Source organism: Rhea pennata, chromosome 4, assembly GCF_028389875.1.
Source record: "Rhea pennata isolate bPtePen1 chromosome 4, bPtePen1.pri, whole genome shotgun sequence".
Lineage (NCBI taxonomy): Eukaryota > Metazoa > Chordata > Aves > Rheiformes > Rheidae > Rhea > Rhea pennata.
Genome location: NC_084666.1, coordinates 23,865,529 through 23,886,405, shown reverse-complemented (window position 1 = coordinate 23,886,405; position 20,877 = coordinate 23,865,529). Strand labels below are relative to the sequence as shown.

The 20,877-nt window shown below is 35.6% G+C and overlaps 1 protein-coding gene across 1 annotated transcript; it reads right to left on the bottom strand.

Moving 5' to 3' along the window:
- Positions 1-849: 849 nt before the first annotated feature.
- On the bottom strand, positions 850-20,497 carry DTHD1 (death domain containing 1). Its single transcript, XM_062574515.1, is given in 11 exon segments — positions 850-1,151; positions 1,735-1,792; positions 9,493-9,737; positions 11,129-11,418; positions 12,014-12,178; positions 14,543-14,787; positions 15,572-15,751; positions 16,440-16,770; positions 17,268-18,076; positions 18,079-18,115; positions 20,235-20,497. Coding segments are annotated over 11 exon segments (2,925 nt in total).
- Between the last annotated feature and the right edge of the window lie 380 nt (positions 20,498-20,877).

Below are 20,877 nucleotides of genomic sequence, written 5' to 3'. Positions count from 1 at the left end.
AAGTGCTCAATATAATCAGTAAAACTACAAAGGAAGAATTTTTAAAACTTAGAAGAAAAAACACTCCATTTTCCAAATTTGATTTTAATCTGAAAAAGATGTTACCATAATAGATAATAGTGAAGCAAAAGATTTTATAATTTCTGGAAATGGGTTAGGTTTTTGTTTTAAATTTTTAAAATGTTTTTAAAACGTGTTTTTAATGATTTAAAATGTTTTTAAACATGGCAGATTTAAAAATCTGCCATGATATTCACAAGGATAAAAACTGAACTGAGAGTTCAGAAGTCAGGATTAATTATCAACAACCTGAAAGTGAAATAGAATATTTTATCTGCATTATAATGGACCTTTACATTCTCCTCTGAAGAATTTGGTAGCAAGTTTTATTGAAGATACAATAATCAGTCTATCATGGAGTTATTCCTATGATTTTGATGAAATATAGTGAATAATTACTAGTTTTCAAAATACATATAAATATAACCCTCTGCCAAATGAGTGTGATATGTGCAAATAATTAGAATCCTTAAGACTATTCAAACCAGCCTATAATTCTTCATATCTGTGTTTTCAGTATCTTACGTTTCCACAGAAGAAATGTTCACTTTTAGCAAGCAAGAGAGTTATTGTCATATTTTGCTGAAGTAAAAAGGTTGCAAAGTAACAAACAAAAGAGCAGACAGATCCTTGGCTGGTATCACTGTCACTTGTTAATCTAGTAAAAATGTTTGGAAGTGTGAGGATGATTGTGAAAAGAAACAGTTCATCAGAAGCTATCATGGAAGCAGTCACACATCTCAACAAAAAAAAAAAAAAAAAAAAAAAGAGGAATCGGGCTATTAGTTGTCAGTGATTCTGTCCAGAGAATGCTTCATTTTCCCACTTAAAACGAAGTTGTTCTGAAAGATCACTTCTGCCACTCTTTCGCAAATAGCGACACAGGAGCTGCTGTTTATTAGCTGATCTCGGAAGGGTCTTTTTCCAGTAGCAAAGAAGTTCATAGATCTGGTGTGTTAAGCTGTCAGGGCACTTCAGCCTAACAAGCTGAAATACGCTCCGCCGAACGGGTAAGTGTAATGCAAGCGGTGGAGTGTTATCTTCTGCAAGCTCTTCTGCAAGCCAGTACAGCAAGTTGTCCCATAGGGCGTCTGCTGGGCAAAAATTTGTAAAACAAAACCATTATTTTTCAGCTATGTAAACCTTTCATTTAGAAAGCTTTCTAAATTTGGAGACTGGGTGGGTGAACTCTGAAACTGAATGTGGTTTGTTTTTTGACTGCAGTGGAAGTAGATATAAAACATCATCACTTCTTATTTTTAATGTAATTCTTGGTAACTGCACTAAGACATGAAATGGCTTTAGTCAATAACAGCTTCAGCAATGAGTTATAATTTTTGGAGTCGCCTGGAGAAAGGTAGCAATAAAATAAAAGGCTCATGCATTTCCTATAATTGATACATCAATAACTTCCCAGTACAAATTGAATCTTATTATGTAGAATAATAAGCACCCCACCACAACGTTGTCTTACAAGAGCTTTTGTTCCCTGGTAACCAGATCACTTTCCAGCTTTGAATGTCTTTTAGTATATTAACTACTTTTTCTGACTGTGGCATTTTAAAATACCAGTTACAAATAAAATAACTCTGGCATTTTAAAAAAGAACCTAAATAGCTGTCTAATACAACTGTTACTTATATTAATGTTAATACATTATATAAGTGTTCTTACCCGACGAATCAGAAGAAATTCTCTTTGTGCTTCGTGGACGTTTGATCAGCTTTTCATGCTAGCAAAGGCAAGGTATTGAGGGAAGAGAAATGACAGAATGAGGCAGGGATGAGGAGCAGAAAGAGGTGGATTGCAGTAAATCAACATTTAAGATTGATTCTACCCACATAGTGGACTTCTGTCATGGAAGCTAGGCTGCATCCTCAGCTAGTATACATCAGTATACAGTTATTAAAATAATGAAACAAAGTCTATTTGGACCAACTGGAGGTTTATTGCATCTTATGACAAGGATTATGTTTATGCATACTTGTTCAGCAGCATTATCTCATGACTGCTGTATAGAAATCAGGTCTATAGAAAATCTATATAGAACCTTCAAACATAAAATAGATTCTAATTTCAAATACTGCATTGAATTTGCCTGCCCGATGCTGCGTACTTACTATAATTGTATGCATACAGTATTGTTTCGAGGACAATAACAATAGCTAATGCCTATCTACAAACTGTTAGGTCTATAAATCATACTGTGTTTGTAGCTGTAGTTACTCATTTTACATGTCTCAGTTTCTAATTTTAGATCACTATAAATCATAATTCAAAAGACAATTTCATTAAAAAGTGCAGAGTTTTTCCTCTCCCTTCCTTTGGAAAGAAGGAAAAAAATCTTTGTTCTTTCTCTCTATGATTGAGGAAGAGGAATTAAGTGTTTTGGGCCCTACTCTTGTTTCCTAGTACATGCAGAACAAGAAAGTACTTACCTAATACTAGGCACAAGAAGAGATTAATCTGTATCAAGTGAAATTCAGCTCATTCTTGGTTCAGAGCTCTAATTGGCCTCTTTCAGCATCCATGTTAAATATACTTTGGTCTCACAGTTTCAGACGTGCTACCTGGCTGTTATGCACAATTTCCTTTATGAGACTTGCTCCATATTTATTTGTTAAGCTTCTTTTCTCTGTTTCTGAATTAATGGCATGAAATGACTTTCCCTTTTGGGTATACAGAGCCAGAGGTCAGGCTGAGCTTATGTTAAATACTTCTGTAAGTTTAAAAGTTGGAGTGTGTAACATGCATAGAAGTTACGCATCCAAAAGATCAATACAATCCTAACCAAGGTCACTACTCAGCTATGAATTAAACAACTTTTCCTTAGGTCTGTATCCAGTCATCAAACCTGGTAGAGGATTTTGGTGTAGCATCAACCACAGTATGCACTGCTTGGCAGTGCAAAACCATCCTATGTTATGCAAATCTTGGGATCTGATGCTGCATAGTCTTGTATGCTTCTACAGCGGTTCTGTCACTGGACTTGCGTGAGTTTAAGGATAGCATAACATGGTCAGAAAAAAAAAAAAAAAAAAAAAAAAAACTCAAAGGGAGTAAAAGGCCCTTCCAAAAGGGGGCATTGCTTTTCTTCCAAGATGCTAGAGCACTTTCTTTTGCTTTGTTTAATTATGCATTTTTATTTAAACTTACTTTCATTCATTAATGAGAATTTAGCACCTCAAAGCTGTGTGAGATTTTCAAAGTTACTGTAGATGAACTCAATTACCCATGGATTGACTTTAATCTGAATTACTTTATGCTACTAAGTGTTAAAATGGTTCTAAAAATGATAAGAATTGAAAATGAGTATTGTCTAGAAATAATGTAATAATATATAATGTATTAGATCTAAAACATGAAATTGAAAGATTAAACATCTCTGGTGAAGAGCTAAATTCATCTACAGTTCAGCTGCACTGTAATGTGGCTTCATTTTTCTGGTTAACAATGCAAGTAAAATACTGGAACGGTCAAAGTAGTCTTTTAGTGTAGAAGGCCCTTCATTAGGTAAGAAGCTGCCTTTCTGAGGCAGAGAATCACGTGCTATTTTGCTGTTAGATAGTCACTAAGCATAACTTCAGCGAGTTAGTAATTTGATAATGCTTGTATATATTACAATAATACCTTGCAGAGCACTCTGATTTCCATCAGTAATACTGAAGTGCTTTCTTAAATAGACCTCTCAGACATGACATGATTCTACTAGAATACCAAACAGGACAGACAGAAAAAGGAGAAATAAACTTTTAAAACTCTCTAGCCCAGTTTTACATCTATTTTGACATTGATAGAAGTATTCCTGATATGCACATATATGCTTGACATCAGAATCTGAGCTACTGGATTTTCCCAGTGTTCAAAATAACAAGTTTGACCCATTAGTGTTTCTGAATGCTGAGGAAATGACAGCTTCATAAACAGAAATTGTTAGTGAAGATCAGCTTACCTCTATGCAACTGCAGCCTGTTTACACTAAAAAGTGATGTGAAAGGTTGCATACAAAGTAAGCAACCACTGTTCAGGCCACTGATAGAAACATGCCTGTAAGACAGTGGATAAACTACACACATATGTATAAAAATGACTCAACCTGTAGAGGTACTGTCTTAGCTTCACAATTCAAGAGAAATTTAGGTGCAAATTTTACAGAAAATAGTAAATATGTAGTCATAGTGGTTATGAGTCAGCTGTCTTTTAAAAAATTTCCTTTGGCACAAGCAAGACTGGGTGCTGTAGATGATACTGGTTTTCTTATCTATGAAAACAACCCCCCACCCCAACCACTTCTGTTTTGTTAGGAAAATTTCTATTGCCACTGGCAACACTGAGGACTTTTTTTGATCTTGTTTATTAAAATCAATCCAATAGCATATTTAAACTGAATTTAAGCTACTTATGAAAACAAAAACATACTAGAAATGTAGAAAGTTGTTGTTGATCCTGCCTATGCTGCTATTAAGGGATTTTATTCATAAACCTCCAAAGGCAATTGCATACTGGGAACAAGTGAGAAGTCATTCAGCAGTGCCACAACACAAAGATTCAATTAATTCATGTTAAGGGAGAAGATCCTTACGGTGACAACTGACATCCTGTGAGCATCAAACTAACACTATCGAGCAGAACGACAAACAACGTGCCATTATCAGTAGGACGGATGTGAACAGTGAATACTATGTTTGAAGGCGCTTGCGAGATGCATGGCAGCTTACTCGTTGCACTGTAATGGTATGCATGTGGTAGACACTAGCTAAATGGAAGTATCGTGCCTGGAGTGCGTCTGTCATCATCGTGGCAGTGCCTACTGTTAGCGCCCTACTAGTATCTAAATAAACAGGAGTTACACATGGGAACAAAGCAATACAGAAGTCCTGCTGTTAGTAAAATGTTAGCTGTGCACACAAATGTGGTAAGATAGTTCTATGTGCATCAGCAGTATAAAATAACATCAGCGGATGACTAATTACAGACATTGTCAGTCTCAGCTTACGTTATATGAATATTAACGGTGGACTTCTGCTTCACTGAAGTGGTAAATAGTTGCATATGACAAATGATTGGTATAGTTGTTTGTATAATTAATACATTATTTTTTCATACATTTTCTCATGCAGTTTTTAACTATTTCCATTGATTTATTCATTAGAAAACCTAGCAAAATATGAAGATCTATATATCTAATTAAAATAAGTTGATTAGACCATGGATAGTAAACATAAGACACAGTGCTTATGTCAGTTTTACTGTCAGTGACCTCTTCACTGTTAATAGTTTTAAAACAAATAATGGGAGATGGTAGATGATTAGAATTTCCTTGTCATTGCCCTAGCATTCAATTGCATCTGGATCATTGCTTTTAATACGTGGTTCTGTCTCTGTTCTATTGATTCCTTTTCCAACTCAAATACAGTTTTAGCTTCCACAATAACTTGTGGAAGTGAGTTCATCTTTTGATTATTTTTGTGTGTAAAAAGTACATTCTTTTATATTATTATTTACACTTTCCACCTGCTAATATTGTAATGTATATTCTTGTATCATGTGAAAGGGGATAAAAATAATTCCTTATTCGTGCTCTCCGTATAAGTCATGCATGATTACACTTCTAGCAAAAAGTCTATTTATTGTCTCTCTATATGGACTCACTCCTTGCTTCTGAGCACCTTCTTTCCTTTTTCTTCTACCAAATCCTCTGAAGTTTTATGATGAGAACTGTAGAGTGCAGTTGACATGTGGATGTTCATAGACATATGGCATAATTGTTTTCTTTTTTGTTCTCTAATAATTTTTGAACATTCTGTCCACTTTTTTGATTGCTGCTGAATGTTCACTGGAAGTCTTCAAAGAACATAATGACCAAAGATTTCTCTTCTGAGTGGTAACAGATAAATCAGAGCCTTAATAGGTTATAGTGAGGTATGGCCCTACGTCCCAACAAAACACGTATGGACATCTAAATTAACTATTTTATTTTCTAGTCCCTCAGTATCATTATATATCTTATGTGATTCTTGGCAGACAACTTTAATACTCTGAATAATTTTGTAGTATCAGCAAAATTTTCACTCGGTTGTTCAGAAGGCTCTGATGAATGTGTTACCATAGATCTGTGTGGAACTTCACTGGTAACCAAATCTTCCATTGAGGAAAAAACGCTGCTTTTTCCTAATCTTCTTTTTTTCCCCTGTCTTTCAATCAGCAAATTAGCCAAAAAAAAAGAATATTTCTATTTAATTTCCTGTTATTAAAATTTCTGTTAATTTTATCAATATGGAATTCAAGGTTTGCTGGGCTAGAAGTAGAAATAAAGAGCAAAATGGTTAACAATATTATAACTTTATGTTAATGAATGTTAGATACCACTAGATAGTTGGATACCACTGTGTGTGAAATTCTCATTTGCATTGCATAGGTATATATTAGTAGTGAAGTATGTTGTAGATAACTTACTGATTATTCATTAGAGTCTGATCATCAGCTTCGTTTTTTATAAATCTTCAAAAAGGCAATAACTGAACTAGCTGAATTACTTAAATATTTGTGTGCTTTAAAAACTGACTCAAGGCATGATCTATTTTAAATTATACTGGATAGATAGAAGATGGATCAAAAAGTAGAGGTTTTTTGCCAATTATTGTTAAGTGTACCATTTTGTATACTAAAATGCTTTGCAGCATAAGGAAAGATACTATTTTGATGCTGTTCTTTATTCTGTAGTGAGATATTCCATTCTGTGTAAAATAGAAAATACTGTATAGTCATGTATAATGTCTAAATTGTGAGTGTTTTCAAGCATTTTGACCCTATCTTTCAGTTTAATATTGCCTTTAATGGAGATAAAGACTCCTTTGAGTCCATCTTTTAAATATTGTTACCAGCAACCAAAGAAAAAGTATTTGCCACATACTGTAACACTGATTGACTGAGGTGATGTGATACTTCTGCTTGTTATATTACTCTGTTCAAGGAGTGTATTTTCATAGTAAAAAGGCTGATCTTTTTTGAAGGGAATATTGAAATAACTGTATTTACTATTACAATTGAACCCTAGGAAAAGTATATACTCAAGCTCTATGCGAGAATTATAACTCTTGTATTTCATCCATGGGTACAAATAAATGAAGCAGGATAAACTTGGTCATTTTCACCCTAAATCGTGGAATAAATATGTTTTCCCATTCTGGAGAGTTTTTAAAGACAAAGTATTACACAGTGAATAATGTTAAAAGATGGGTGTCATAGTAGAGCTTTTGGTCAGCTGAAAGTCCTATATCAGGATTCTCTTATGCCTTTTGTCCATCTGCAGATCTACAGGGCACCTACTTTATGTAATTCCAGATAGGGCGTCAAGTGAGCACAGGTGCCAGAGGCTGAGGAGACAAAACAGGCTTCTCTTCACTGCACTGCAAGTGCTGTTTAATTCTGCAGCTCCGAACGAGGAACGATTGCTTTCCAGGTAGCAAAACGGCTGCTGCTCAGAGTCGCGCGGCTCCAGGCAGCAGTGCAACATCTGGGTCCTGGGTGGGATCCCTTCCCCATAGGTCTCCCCAGCATCTCTAGGACACCCAGGAATAAAGGGAGGAGAAGGGAAAGAGACCTACTGACAGTGTCCCTTCAGATGCAAAGGTAGGTGGGTGGCTGCTGTTTACAGCCCGGCCTCCCTGCTGGTAAGGACAGTTTGTACTGGGTTTTACTCTGAAGCACTCCAGGTTTCAGTCTCAGAAAACTACTCTGCTCTACACAGGATAGTGCTCAAATCACCCTCCCTCCTGCTTGGTTTTCTGCTTCCCAGGGTTTGTCACAGAAACCAGAACCCCTTGTGGTGGTTGCTGCTGTAAGTGTCTAAGCAGACTGCCTTTGAGCGTCCAACTTGGGGTCCTGTGTGCTTGACTGGCTCAGCTGGAAGTGAAGCCACTGCTCACAAAGAGATTTAGAGACAGTATCCCTCAAGGTTATCACTGTTCCTGTGGTTTGATTTCTTTTCTAGTAATAGTTAAAACTTACCAGCAATGATCATGTTACACTGTTCCTCTGCTTCCTTCCATTTATGTAAATAGGCTGCCTGGTATGACTGTGTACCCACAGATATTATATATGCTCATGTACAGTCTGACCAGACTTCAAGTTCTCAGCCATACTAGGGAAGAGCAAAGCTGGCCTTAAATTTAGTAGGAAAAAAGGAAATAGTCAGAAATTTAAAAGTCTCAATAGCGTATTTAAGGACTGATATGTTTCTCAGTGGACTACAGATGTTAAAACAAATCTAAAACACTTGATAATTAGCTATATGGCTTACTGCAATTGCAGTTCAGTGCTGTAAATATTACTCTTGCTACACAGTTGAAACAGCAGAAAAATGGGATGGAAGAGAGGCAGGTGGAAGGAGGGAAACTAACTGATGCCTGGGTTGGGTGCCATAGTTTTTTTTTTTTAATCGTCCCACTGGATGTTAGTGTTAGCATTTCGCTCTTTGTGAACACTGCACAAGGAACACTGGTCCTATAGAAAAGGAAAAATGGTGAAAATGTGTGATTCTGCAAATAAAACTTAGGGTGGTTTCTTTGGAATTTGTCACTGAAGATGATCTCCTGTAAAATCTTCTGCACTTAATTATTTTTAATTTTTACTTGGGAAAGCAGAGATGGGAGAGAAATCCAAGAGGTAGATCTATGAAAAACAAGGTAGGTTTGCAGGTGACATTTAAAATAAGTCAGTTAAAGAAAGAAATGTTACTACATGTCACAAGAGATTTAGACCGAGTATTACTGCACATACATTGAGACTAAAATTTATGCAGATTTGATATCAGTAGTCTAGTGGCAGCATTTTGTGTCATAGAATATTAATATATAATAGGCTCTTGTACAAATTATAATGAAATTTCATTTAAGGAACATTAAAGGTCAATTTATGTAGCAATAGCTTTTGTCAGAGATGGAGTCAGTTGCCCACATGGCTGTATTGCAGAGGCTTTTCAGCCATAAGAGGAAATGAAAATTCATTGTTCAAATGGTGATACAGTTGTCACTATAGGAGAAAAACAGGATACCCAAAGCACTTAATGCTCCTGCAATTTGCAATTCTATATTCCCAACACAAGAATACAAGAAGTATCTACTGAAACTTAAGTACTGATTTCTTGAGGCCATCCCATTTTAGGGGAGCAAATGGGTGAAGTCCTTCTGCTTGCTAAGTTCATCCGTTTTGTCCACGCTAGTGCTTGGATGCGGGTTCCCTCCACCCACCGAGAGAAATGTTAAGGGTGTTTGTGCATTGCTGATAGATCAGGGCTGCTCCATGACTCACCCTGGTGGGTATCTGGCATGCAAAAAGGATATTGAGGTCCTTACACATTGCATTTGTGTAACGGGTACATGGTAGGGGAAAATGTGAAAGATTTCTAACATTATCAACAGAGAAACTCACCTTTGGTAATGTTAGTGCTAATTTGCACAGTGGAGACTGGCGTTGGTAGTCATGATAAGGCAGGGGCTGTTCCCACTCCTTGGCTATCATCTCTCTGGTAATTTTATAAAACACAGCAGTTCCTTTGTAATGAGGTGAGCTGTAATTACCAAACTCATCCACTTCTTTGATTTGGAGCTCCAGCCTGGGCTTTCTTTGTGAATGAAAAATAAGCCTGTGGGCTTTTCCAAAATCTTTCCCATTCTCTGCAGTTCGTAGAGAAAGAAGCATTTCTTAAACTGTGTTTGTGTGTATGGCCTCTCAAATAATTAGTTATAGTGAGTCAAATAGAATAACCGCATAATAGGCTGTTGTTCTTTGTGGTTGTTAGTACTTAAATATTTAGTGCTCACACATTCTTGTGAGGCTACTTCGGGTACTAAAATGTCGTCAGAGTTAGCTGACTTAACCCGCAAGTTGGAGGTTAAGTATAGGGAAGAAGTTGTGAAGGCTGTGCTGCAGTTTGCAAATAGGGAAGATGGAAGATGATAAAATCATTAAAGTACATAAAGTACATAAAGTACATACATAAAGAAATAAACCTTTGTTGAAAATGAAATTAGAAGTATATGCTTTCTTGTTACTCAGGACAGAGTATCTCTGAAAAGAAATGTATGCTTTTTGTTATGTGTTACTGAAATAGCACCCACTCACATAACAAGAATGGGGACAGATTTAGTAATTCTAACTGATACGTCTGTAACACTATATCCTTTGCCTGGGATTCACCATTCCTTGAAACCTGGAGACTTCTTTTTGCAGACTAATGCTTTCTTTAGACTAAGTGAAGGTTCACAAGTTTATATAAAGATGTACAAAATCTTCAAGGCAGCAAATAACGTGCTAGTAGGTGATTTCCAAAGCTGACGTAATTTTGAATGGACATTTTCTTGAGGCTTATTACCTTTTCTCCAACTCAGGAAAAACTGAATGGTGACAGTTAGTGAATGGAATTTTCATTACTGCTAAAGGAAAGTTTAACAGTTCTCTTTTATTGCCTCAGTTTGTAGTACAACTCAAAAAAACACTATTTTGCCCTGGATTTCAGTGTTAAACCTTACTTGCTCTAATTGAGTTTACACAGATAAAATAGCAGAAATTTGCCTTTTGTTTGAAAACTCAAAATCCCTGTCAAATACTCTTTAAAGTAGAAAGCTGTTGAAGGAATCTTGGCCCTTTGAAATAAAAGATAAACACCAATTGGTTTTGAGGGATCAGGTTTCACAGTATCACAGAATTGCTCAGGGTCAAAGGGACTTCTGAAGAACGTCTAGTCCAAGCCTTATGCTCAAAGCTTGGCCAGCTAGAGCAGTTTGTTCAGGCTTTTTCTTAATCTAGTACATTTTATTTTACAGTTAAAGTAGAACAGTTTCCTGTGTGGTTCCAAGTACCTATCATTTGAGGTTGAACTAGATGATCTCCAGAGGTCCCTTCCAACCTTACCGATTCTGTGATTCTATGATTTGCAGGAAATAAAACACTGAAATAATTGAATGTTCTGTAAGTAATCACAGTCTATTGATGTTTGCATAAATTATTTCTGAACAGCTCACATAATTGATAATGTTCATTTAGGAGCATGAAATAATTACCTTACCTGAAGCAAATATATTGCCGCTAAATCTAAAATGAATCTGTTCTCCTTCTCTTAATGGAAATGGCTTTGTTGGTTCTGGGGGACCAAAATAGCCCTCCTCATGGAGATTTTGAAGTTCCCGAGTCAATTCTTTTGACACAGATAGCACAACTACTATTTTATATGGGTTTTCTCTTTTCTGATACAGTACCACATTAGTCATTGTGCTACAGATGGCTTCTTCCAGAGCCTGAGCAAAGAGGAGAAGATATGTGTTTTCCAAGTGGAAGGAAAGGCGAATGACAACAAAGCTGTGTTAAAAAAGACAAGAAAATAAATATCTGTATGTTAAATCATTTTATCAACTGTTAACAAATTTATCATGCAAAATAATAGAAGGTTTAACCTTCAACAAAAATTTTGCTACCTCCTTTTCATTTTTGTTCCATCACCTAGTTTCCATCACATGAAAGGTAGTAATTTGGCTGTTTCTGTAATGTAGAATATATTGACTCTTTCTATATATATATGAATTCAAATGTATGAATTTTAAATGAAAGTAAGAGAATAATTATTAAAGGAAATTTCAAAACAGATTTAGTCATATAGTTAAAAATCAGAAATGACTGTCAAATTAAAAATAATATCTGTATTTTTAGTCTCAACTATTGGATATATTTCATTGTCTATGATCTAGAGATGAAATATTATTTACTTAGATTTACATTTTGTTTAATTATGAGTAACAAATCTAAAAGATCTGATATTTCAAACTGGAAGAAAGAGGTGCTAGTAAGTTAATAATGCTCAGTGAATGATTTCTTAATTCTACTAATTTCCACTGATCAGTACACTTGGAATAAAATATTTTAACACTATAATTTTATTAAATTATTCATACATTACCTTTCTAAATGCTCGTTTAGTTCAAATGATACAAGTCCATTCCGTGCATTCTGAATAATAACATCATCAAACACAATCCACTCCTCTTCTTTTTTTCTGTGGCCTAATAATTTCAAAGTTTCACTTTGAAATTCTCCATTCTTTCTCATAGAAGCACTCACTGCACTGGAGAGCCAAGGAATTATATAGAAAATTAAAAGTGATCCTGCAGGAAGAGTAAGACTTGTATTGTGTATCTGCTTTCCTTTCTGTTTTCCACTGATAACCATGTGTTTTTTCCACCTTGCTGAAAGTCTGCATCTGGAAGTACACTTGAGTATGTAAGTGATAAAATTGTTTGCAGATATTTTTTGAATTCTTCCATAAGAAAAAGAAAGTTCCTGTCCAAATGAATGTATTTTATCTATTGTTTAATATTATGAAGACTAATTGCTATGGTTTGTTTTTGAGACATTTGTCAAGCTTTATAGATTTTATAGAAGTAGGTATCTGAAATGGGGAAAAAAAAGAAGCTTATATTACACCACAAAGAAGGTCAGAAAATGAGCCATGGCTGCTATCCATTACCTCTTTCAACAGAGGAAATAGAAGTAGCTTCTCTTGAAATCAGATGATTACTTGATAACGTATTCAGAATCAAGAAACCATAACATGACATGCCCTGCATAGCTTACCCTAATGAATGAAACTTGAAGGCTTTTCTCTTCCAGAAGCATACAAATGTCTTTCTATACACATTTCCCCTCTTCTTCTTGTTTAAACTATAGATTTGAATAATCTATTCTTCTAAAATCCATGGCCTAGGTACACCCCAGAAAAAAAAAAAACAGTCGAGACAGGAATGCCTAAGCATTTTTTCAAGAATACTGTCTCCGTACTTGCAAATAGAAGAAAATATTGGCATCTTTTTTCTGTGGGATTTGTATCAAAACAAGCAATCAAGCCGCAGTCTTTTTATGGATGTGCTTTGACTGAGAACCTAAAATGCCTTTTAGACTGTTTTTAGTTGCTGACAGATGCCATGAGAGTACTGCCGCAAAGTGAAATGCTTCTGGTATAGCAAATGAAAGTTGAATCTCCTATATGCAGACATGGCAACCATCCCAAATCTGAAGTCTGTGATAAAGATGGATGTCTAGTTTAAGAGAGCAGAGTGAATGTGAACTCTTTAAAATATGATCTAAGACTAAGAAATGGAAAGCCTGAACGTTGTCTCACTGTAGCTTGCTTATATTGGAGATAATTCTAATCTTGGCATGTAGGTAAATTTTGAAAAAGATGATGTTTGTTATAATAGGAATAAGCTAACTCTTTTATGATTTAAAGTAGAAGTACTTAAAAGCTGACACTTGTCCCAAACTGGTCCCTACCAAGAAATCACATGCCTTTCTAAACCTGCAGTTGCCCATGGTAGCAGAATTGGAAGAACAACAATGAAATAGTAGCTTTAGACTTTTTTTTTTTTTTTTTTTTTTTTTTTAATGAGATGGGAACAAAATAGTCTATTTTGCTGACTGCCAAAATGGACGAAGTCAGTCTTGGCCTTTTTTCCACTGAAAAATGTTACCCATGTTCTGGGGGTGTTTGATCCATTTTATTAAGCTGCCAAGTAACAACTGAATTTTAGAGGTTTCTAGGTGTCCCCATTTTTGAGTGCTTTGCTTAAGACATGATGAAAGGTCTGATTTTTAGAAATTTTGTAGCTTGTGCTTTGAAAACATCTGTCCCTTTATCTAATGCCTCAGCTTTTGTACCACAAAACTGACGTACCCTAAATCATTGTGTTGCAGAAATTTTCACTCACTTAGACAATGTGAGATTGTGGAGAGATAGGGATCAGAAAATTCAAAGACCAAGGTAGTCAAACCACCCACTGCAAAAATACTGGTCAAGGCAGCTGTGAGGTATAGCTAGTATCTGTGTTCTGTGGTTGTATAATATGTTATAAATTCTAATTTTAAAAACTGCAAAGAAGTACTGTGTAAGAAACAGTAAGAGTTTTTTTATTATTTTAAGAAATTACCTTTCATCAGTGAAAGATCGTACCTACACGTAAGTGCAGTTAAGTAACCTACACATAAGTGCATTAAGAATCTTAATTAATCTTAATATTAATCTTAATTAATCTTAATATTGCCATGGTAGTTTGTATTGTTTTGGGTTACTCATGGAATAAAATACTATTCTGTTTAAATAAGAATAGGAAAAATCAGTTTTAAGTATGTGAAAACAGCTGGACATTCCTTTCCTATTAAAAAAAAGAAAAAAAGGAATGTATTTTTCATCCTGAATCCTGTTAGAAATAGAGTGGTCAGCATTTTCCGTGATTATAAATCAGCATGCTATATAGACTTTCTAGCATGAGAATTGTGGGATTTGGCCAGTGTTTCTAGAACTTCTAACTATAGCAGACCACATTAAGGAAATAGTACATTTTTTAATACAAAAATGATCAATCAGCAACTGTTAAGATTAATTGATTTTGATGTTTCAATCATGATAAATTTGTAGACTCTAAGTTGTTCTTACCAAGGATGATATGTTGTAGCAGCCCTCTTAACTGTAGCACTAATGGCCCTTACATGTTCTGTCTCATCTCCTTGTCTTTTTTTTTCTGGGTTCGGAGGACAGGACAGAGTAACAGTGACTGACTTGTTAAATGGTTGGGCTGAAGGATGCTGGACATAAACCAGTGCACTAGTGGACACCACTGAATGGTAAATGTCATGTTTTGCTTTCAGTGTGGAAACCAGCGATGGTTCAATTGGCTGAACCTAAGTATAGAACACATTTATACAATTAGTCTACAAATGAATAAAACTTCTTTTAAATGCCTTTTTTTTACAGATTGGTTTAACTTTTGAAACTGGATTAGACTATCACAGAAACTTTAGGTTTCTCTCTTTAACCCAGGAACATCCCTAGCAACATACCAGGACAAACAAGTGCTTCAAAGTATTTTGATTATTTCAGTCCTGCTTCATCTTCCCTCAGAGTCTGATGATTTTTTAAAAGATGTTTCCAGTCTTTAATTTTTGATTGTTATTTTTAGCTCCTCTGAAGTGCATATTAGTACTTCAGAATCAACATTTTTATGGGGGAAGGGAAAAATACAGTATAATTGGAGCATATTTTGAAATTATTCACAGCCTAAGAGTACTGGCTGACAAAATCCTTCATTGTGCTGTCGGCTAAGACTGAAGAAGGTCGGGTGAGAAAGTTTGTTCCAGTGACTGAAATGCTGGGCCGGGCAACTGACATTGGAGTTGACGCTTATGCCATTGTTGAATGCACTTTTATTTTCTGAAGTACATCAAAGAAGGGTAGGCAGTTTTTCCCTGTAGCTGGAGGTACGTTAACTACTGAGGATATGGTTTTAACAAAGCTGACAGGAAACCATTTGTTGAGAATACAGGATGTGGAGTTACATTGTCTTCGTAATCATCAAATAGTGAAACAGAATGGCCTTTAATGCCTTGTCACATTGTTGTTGTCTTTTCTAAAGAAATAATCAGATAACACCGAGTTATGGAACAAATATTGTGTATTCAAGCTTACCTTTAGATGCATGACTGCTGGAGAACTGAATGTTTCAGGAGGGTAATAGAAAGAGATTCTCGAATCCATGCTCAGCTTTTGGGAGAGCCCAGCCTTCGGAACAGTAAATACTTCTTTCTTTAAGCATGACAACACGGAAAAAATACCCAGCTGATAAATTTTCACTTCTGCAAAGGTTTCCTGTGTAAAGAGAATGCGTACTCTACTACACTTGAGGGAAAGGAAGCTGTATTCGGTAGTGGATTAGCATTTTGAGAATGGAATGTTAATTATAGGGCAGGTTGTGAAATGAAAATAAGTTAAATATTATTGCCACTTGGATGCCCAGTTATCTGATATTACTCTAGTCACCACATAATGTTATTAATATTTCAATATACAATGAAATGAATTGATGATGGGTGATGAATCTGGCCCAATGTGATTACTTCTGCAGTTAAACAAACCAACCAAAATAAAACCCCACAAAGTTACTCTCCTGTGTTCCTTTGAGATGTAATTTAGACTTGTACACACAGAATTATGTTACTTCTCTGTAATCTAAATGCAAAATAATTCATCTTATGTTTTTTCCTGTATTTGCCAAAGAATGTAACATATTACACATATTTACAAAAATCACGAACTACTACTCAATCATCAGTACTGTGGAGTCAGGCATTTCCCTTACAACTGTTAATGGAAAACAGACCTTGTTAATTACTAGGTTTCAAATAGAGTTAATTCTTGAGGCAAAAGTAGGAGAAGTTCATCTTTACCCCATGTGATCTGTAAAATGGCCTACTAATGATTATTTTATTGTATAATTCCACACAGGTTTAACTGGTGAATTGGCACGATGTTTTCATAATGTTAAGAGATGACTAACCTTATGGTTTCCTTGGCATGCACCCAAAGAAATGGGAGTCAAGTAAGTTGATTGGAAGTTCACATCAGTCACCTTCACCATAATGTCCCGATAATTTCCTCGGAAGCGTGAAGCAAAAGGGATTGCAATGTTGATAGGGAAAGGGATTGTTTTCTCACAATCAGAGCATTCAATACTGATGACATTGCTGACCAGCTTCTCAGAATCATCCACCACCAAGGAACTAGTGTCATTGACTAGCTTACACATCAGATTCTCTAGAGCAATTGCAGGAGCTTTAATATAACAAGCTACTTCCTGTTCATCCTTATCACTCCCTTCCACTAGAAATCTGGAGAAAAAGAACATAAAATATTCTTTGCATTCTGGGGTGATGGCAGTGGTTTATTAATTAAATGCTTTGCTATACTGACATAATTTCATTATATGGTAGGCAGATCAGTGATAGTAATTTATGTGTATAAATAAATGGGTAAGTCTTGAAAACTTCTGTTGAGCCTTTCAGAACAGTTGACAAGTTGTTAGAAAATTGCCTAATTGGGGTCCTTTTCTACTGATATCTGACAGTTTTGGAATTCCTGTCTTTATTGGCTGTGCCTCAGCCTCTTTGTGACATAAAAATTCTATAACAAATAGAAAGTTACAATTTAGTTGGACCAAATAGAAGATCTTTGGTGTGTAGGCTTAAATTGTGAACTGCTATGTTGTGCTTGAGCAGCAGATGCTCAGTACATGCATATTGAGTTTGTGAGCCCACGGATGTTTATGTGTATGCTAATAGGCAACTTCTATTTACATATGTTCCTACAGATAAGATTATCTGCTTACATTTTGTTCATCCAGTGCCTAGAGTTTTGCATGTCCTCTGAACCATTCATAGGAGGATTCACAGTAGTTAGATCAGATATTTGTGCTGAAGACGTGAAGGTAATGGGGTTATTCCTACAGATGTCATAATTTGTTCCCATTTTAGTGTCTTCCATTTTCTCTGTCAGTCTATGTTCTTTATTTTCCACCCTTTTTGAAGGTTCTTTGACTACTGCCATTTTTTCCTGCTCAGAAAGATTCATGACAGTGCTGTAAGTATCTTTTAATGTCCCAGAAAGAATTCCTTCTCCATTGTCTCTGAGAACATCTTGAAGAAACAGTTCTGGAGACTTTTTAGTAAAAATGACACCTCCGTGAGCTTTATCTTTTCCATTACAATCTTTTTTCTCTGTCATAGGGTTCGTCAGCAGTCTGTGTTTGTCATCTTCGTTTTTTACTGGAGATTCTCTACTAATATCCTGTTCCTGAGCAGATATGTTTTCAGTTAATGATGCAAGTGTTTCTTTTTCCACAGCTTTAGTTTCATTTGGCTGGATTTGATTAGCATTCTGACTTTTCACGGAAGGAGTTATTTGAGATGGCTGACTGAGGCTAGGAGATGCTTGCGCAGACTCTGTTCTTTCTGATTCAGAAAAAAACACGTCTGTTTCTCTAAAAGCATTTTGAGCCATCTGGGCCTGAGATTTAACACTGCCTTTGCGGCTAACAGCATAAAGTTTATTTTCTGTCTCTTGAAGGTATGAGACTATATTTATCAAATAATTCTTCACTTTCAGCAGACAATCTGTAATTCCATTGCAGTCTGAGGGGGAAAAAAGTATGTAACCAATTGAATTTTACTATGAAAGCTAACAAAAATGTGAAAAAAAGAGAATTCCACCTAACTCTCTAGTGCCATGCAATGCATCTGAAGCATAATGTATTTATAGGCTTCCATTTATATTTGTGCGTTTATTTTTATTCAGTCTGAGGAAATTTCTGAGCAGCCACATCCTGATAAGTACAGCTTGGCTACTGCGGCAGCCATAATCATTCTAATGATTCTAAGCCAATTCTAGTGATCAGACACTAGATAAATCCTTAATGACAATCAATCTAAAATAGGGAATTGGTAAATAATTGTCTAGTCAACTTGGGAACAGCCTGAAAACTAAACCTTAATTGCCTATATTTCCTAAAACTTAATTCTGCAAGTTTCTGATGTGTGATTCTCTGGCAAAGCTATTAGACATAGGCTAAATATTAAACATGCTTAGCAGCTTTAAATTTTTGCTATGGAGAACAATAGGTAATGCAAAAACATCAGTACGTATACAAAACTGAAATTCAACAGTTTGCAGCTTCCAGTGGAATGGTAGAGGTTCCTCTTGCTTATAACTAAAAACACTGAAGGAAGAAGCATGCATAGAAAGCACAGATTCATTGCCATTCATTTACTATTTTATCTTTAATATAAGTATTTGTTTTATAATCCCTTATTTATCTTATCTTGCACCTTAGAAATCTCTTAGAAATCTTTCCAGAAATACTCTCTCCAAGGATTTCATTTATATTACTTTCAGCTGTTCCTCATTATATGCTGTCAATCTCTTTATAACTGAACTATGTCTTCATTAGATATATTAGATATATTACACATCTCTGGGAGAATTTCTTGCTTATTTCTGGTTGCTTCGTGAAATCCTGGCAGACTTTGCTTTGCAGGTTAAATCCTGTGAAAGTCGACACAAGTAAGAAAATTGTACAGAGGAAACAGTATGGTGTGCTGTCCACTTTTAACAGAAAGAGATAGAGAGGAGAAAGACAATAAAAAGGGTTGATTCAAGTCTTGAGGGAAACCACTGACTTACATTCACTTTATTCAATAAAGTCATATAAGGGAAATCAATATTGCAATGATTTCAGCTTGGAAAATAGTTGTATAAGAATGTTGTCAGTATGATAGTTTAGATAATAGACCTTTCACATTCACCTCTACTTGCAGTTGCTTTATTTAACTTCCAAAAAGTACATTTGGGGATAAAGTTTTTTATTGTTGAATTAAATCAAGAAGTTATTCCTTTGCAATATTTTATTAGTTCCCAAGCCACTTGTTACTGTATTTTGACTATATTTGAAAAGCAAACTGATTTTTAGTATATTTTTTCACTGGTTGGGCAAGGAAAAAAAGTTTCCAGGGCAGTTTTATAACAGTGAAGAAGAACTTCCAAGAGGTTTAACAAGGCTGAGAAATAAAACAAAAATACTGTAACTGGCATAGCCTGCACAGCTTGGCTTGTATAAGAAGTTACAAGAGAACATTTCCCAGTCTCACTAATACAAAATTTCCTTGGCCTCATTAGAGTTACACTGAATGTGCATCAGTGCAAAATGCCAAAATTACCTTGTTTCGTACCTGAACTTTGAGTTCTTTAATAATAATTAAAAAATTTCCTGCAACTCCTTAAAGGTTCCTAAATTAAAATTTGTAGATAACGTTCTAGAGTCATTCTGAATAATGGAATTTGCCTACACTGTGAAGTGCTTAAAGTCAAAGACTCTGCCTTGTAATTTCAGACTGCTGAAGTGTTGCATGAAGACACATTTTACATTCTGTCACAATGCTAACCTTGAAATAAATGTCCCGTTGTGCTTACAAACAAAACAACACAGTAAAGCCCTTTCTTACAGAAAAGCCCTTTCTTAACACTTTGCTTTCCCAACTTTTCCGATGTGTGATAACACAGTTTTAGGAATATAATGGCAGTCCACATGCAAGTGTTTTCAAACTGTTTTGTTAACTAGTTTCTGGAAGAGAGAGAGACTGAGGAAAAATAGCTTTTTGAAAGAATGACAGTGAATTCTGAAAAACCCGAGAAGAGATTGTACAGAGCATGAAGCCAACAGACCAAAGTTACATCATCAGAAGGCAGAACATAGTATCCAGTATATCCACCACATTTTCTTTGCAGTTAGGTCCCTCCATACTTGCCTTGCCTTGAAGTGAGTTCCCTGTGTTTGTCTTGGAGAGCGCTCAGTAAGTGGCAAATGCCTTGAAGACTTTCTGCAATGTTCTCCAGTTGCTGGCTGAGAGATCTGCTCAGCTCTTTTGTTATGGAGCTCAGTCTAAGCATATATTCCAGGATGCCTTCATTATCCAGATCACTTTTCAGAAGCATGTCTCTCACTACCAAGTTCATATTGTAGATCTTTTCCAGGAGCTGGTCTGATTTGCCTACAGCAGGTGTCATCTTATATTCAGCCACTTCCATTTTATTTTTAAAATCTATTACTAGAGTTTTCCTTCTGCTCAAAATACTTCCACGAGATGTTTTCCCTGGTTCAGGCTATGCTGTTTATTATCTGTGGCTTAAATGGGGTATAAAAAAAGTATTGTGTTCCACACACACTGAAAAACCAAACTCTGACTCAGAATCTCTGAGTTGATGTTGACTATTAAAAAGTTACTAGGTGACAAAAAGGAGTGGCTGTCCTGTAACTAAAGAAAAGGATTGCCAAGAGATGCCAGTGTATGCCATGCATATTTAAGAACATAAATAGGGAGGTTATATAACTTAGTTATGCAACAGTGACAACTTTCAGGAGCTGTGAGCAATTCGTTACTTCAGAA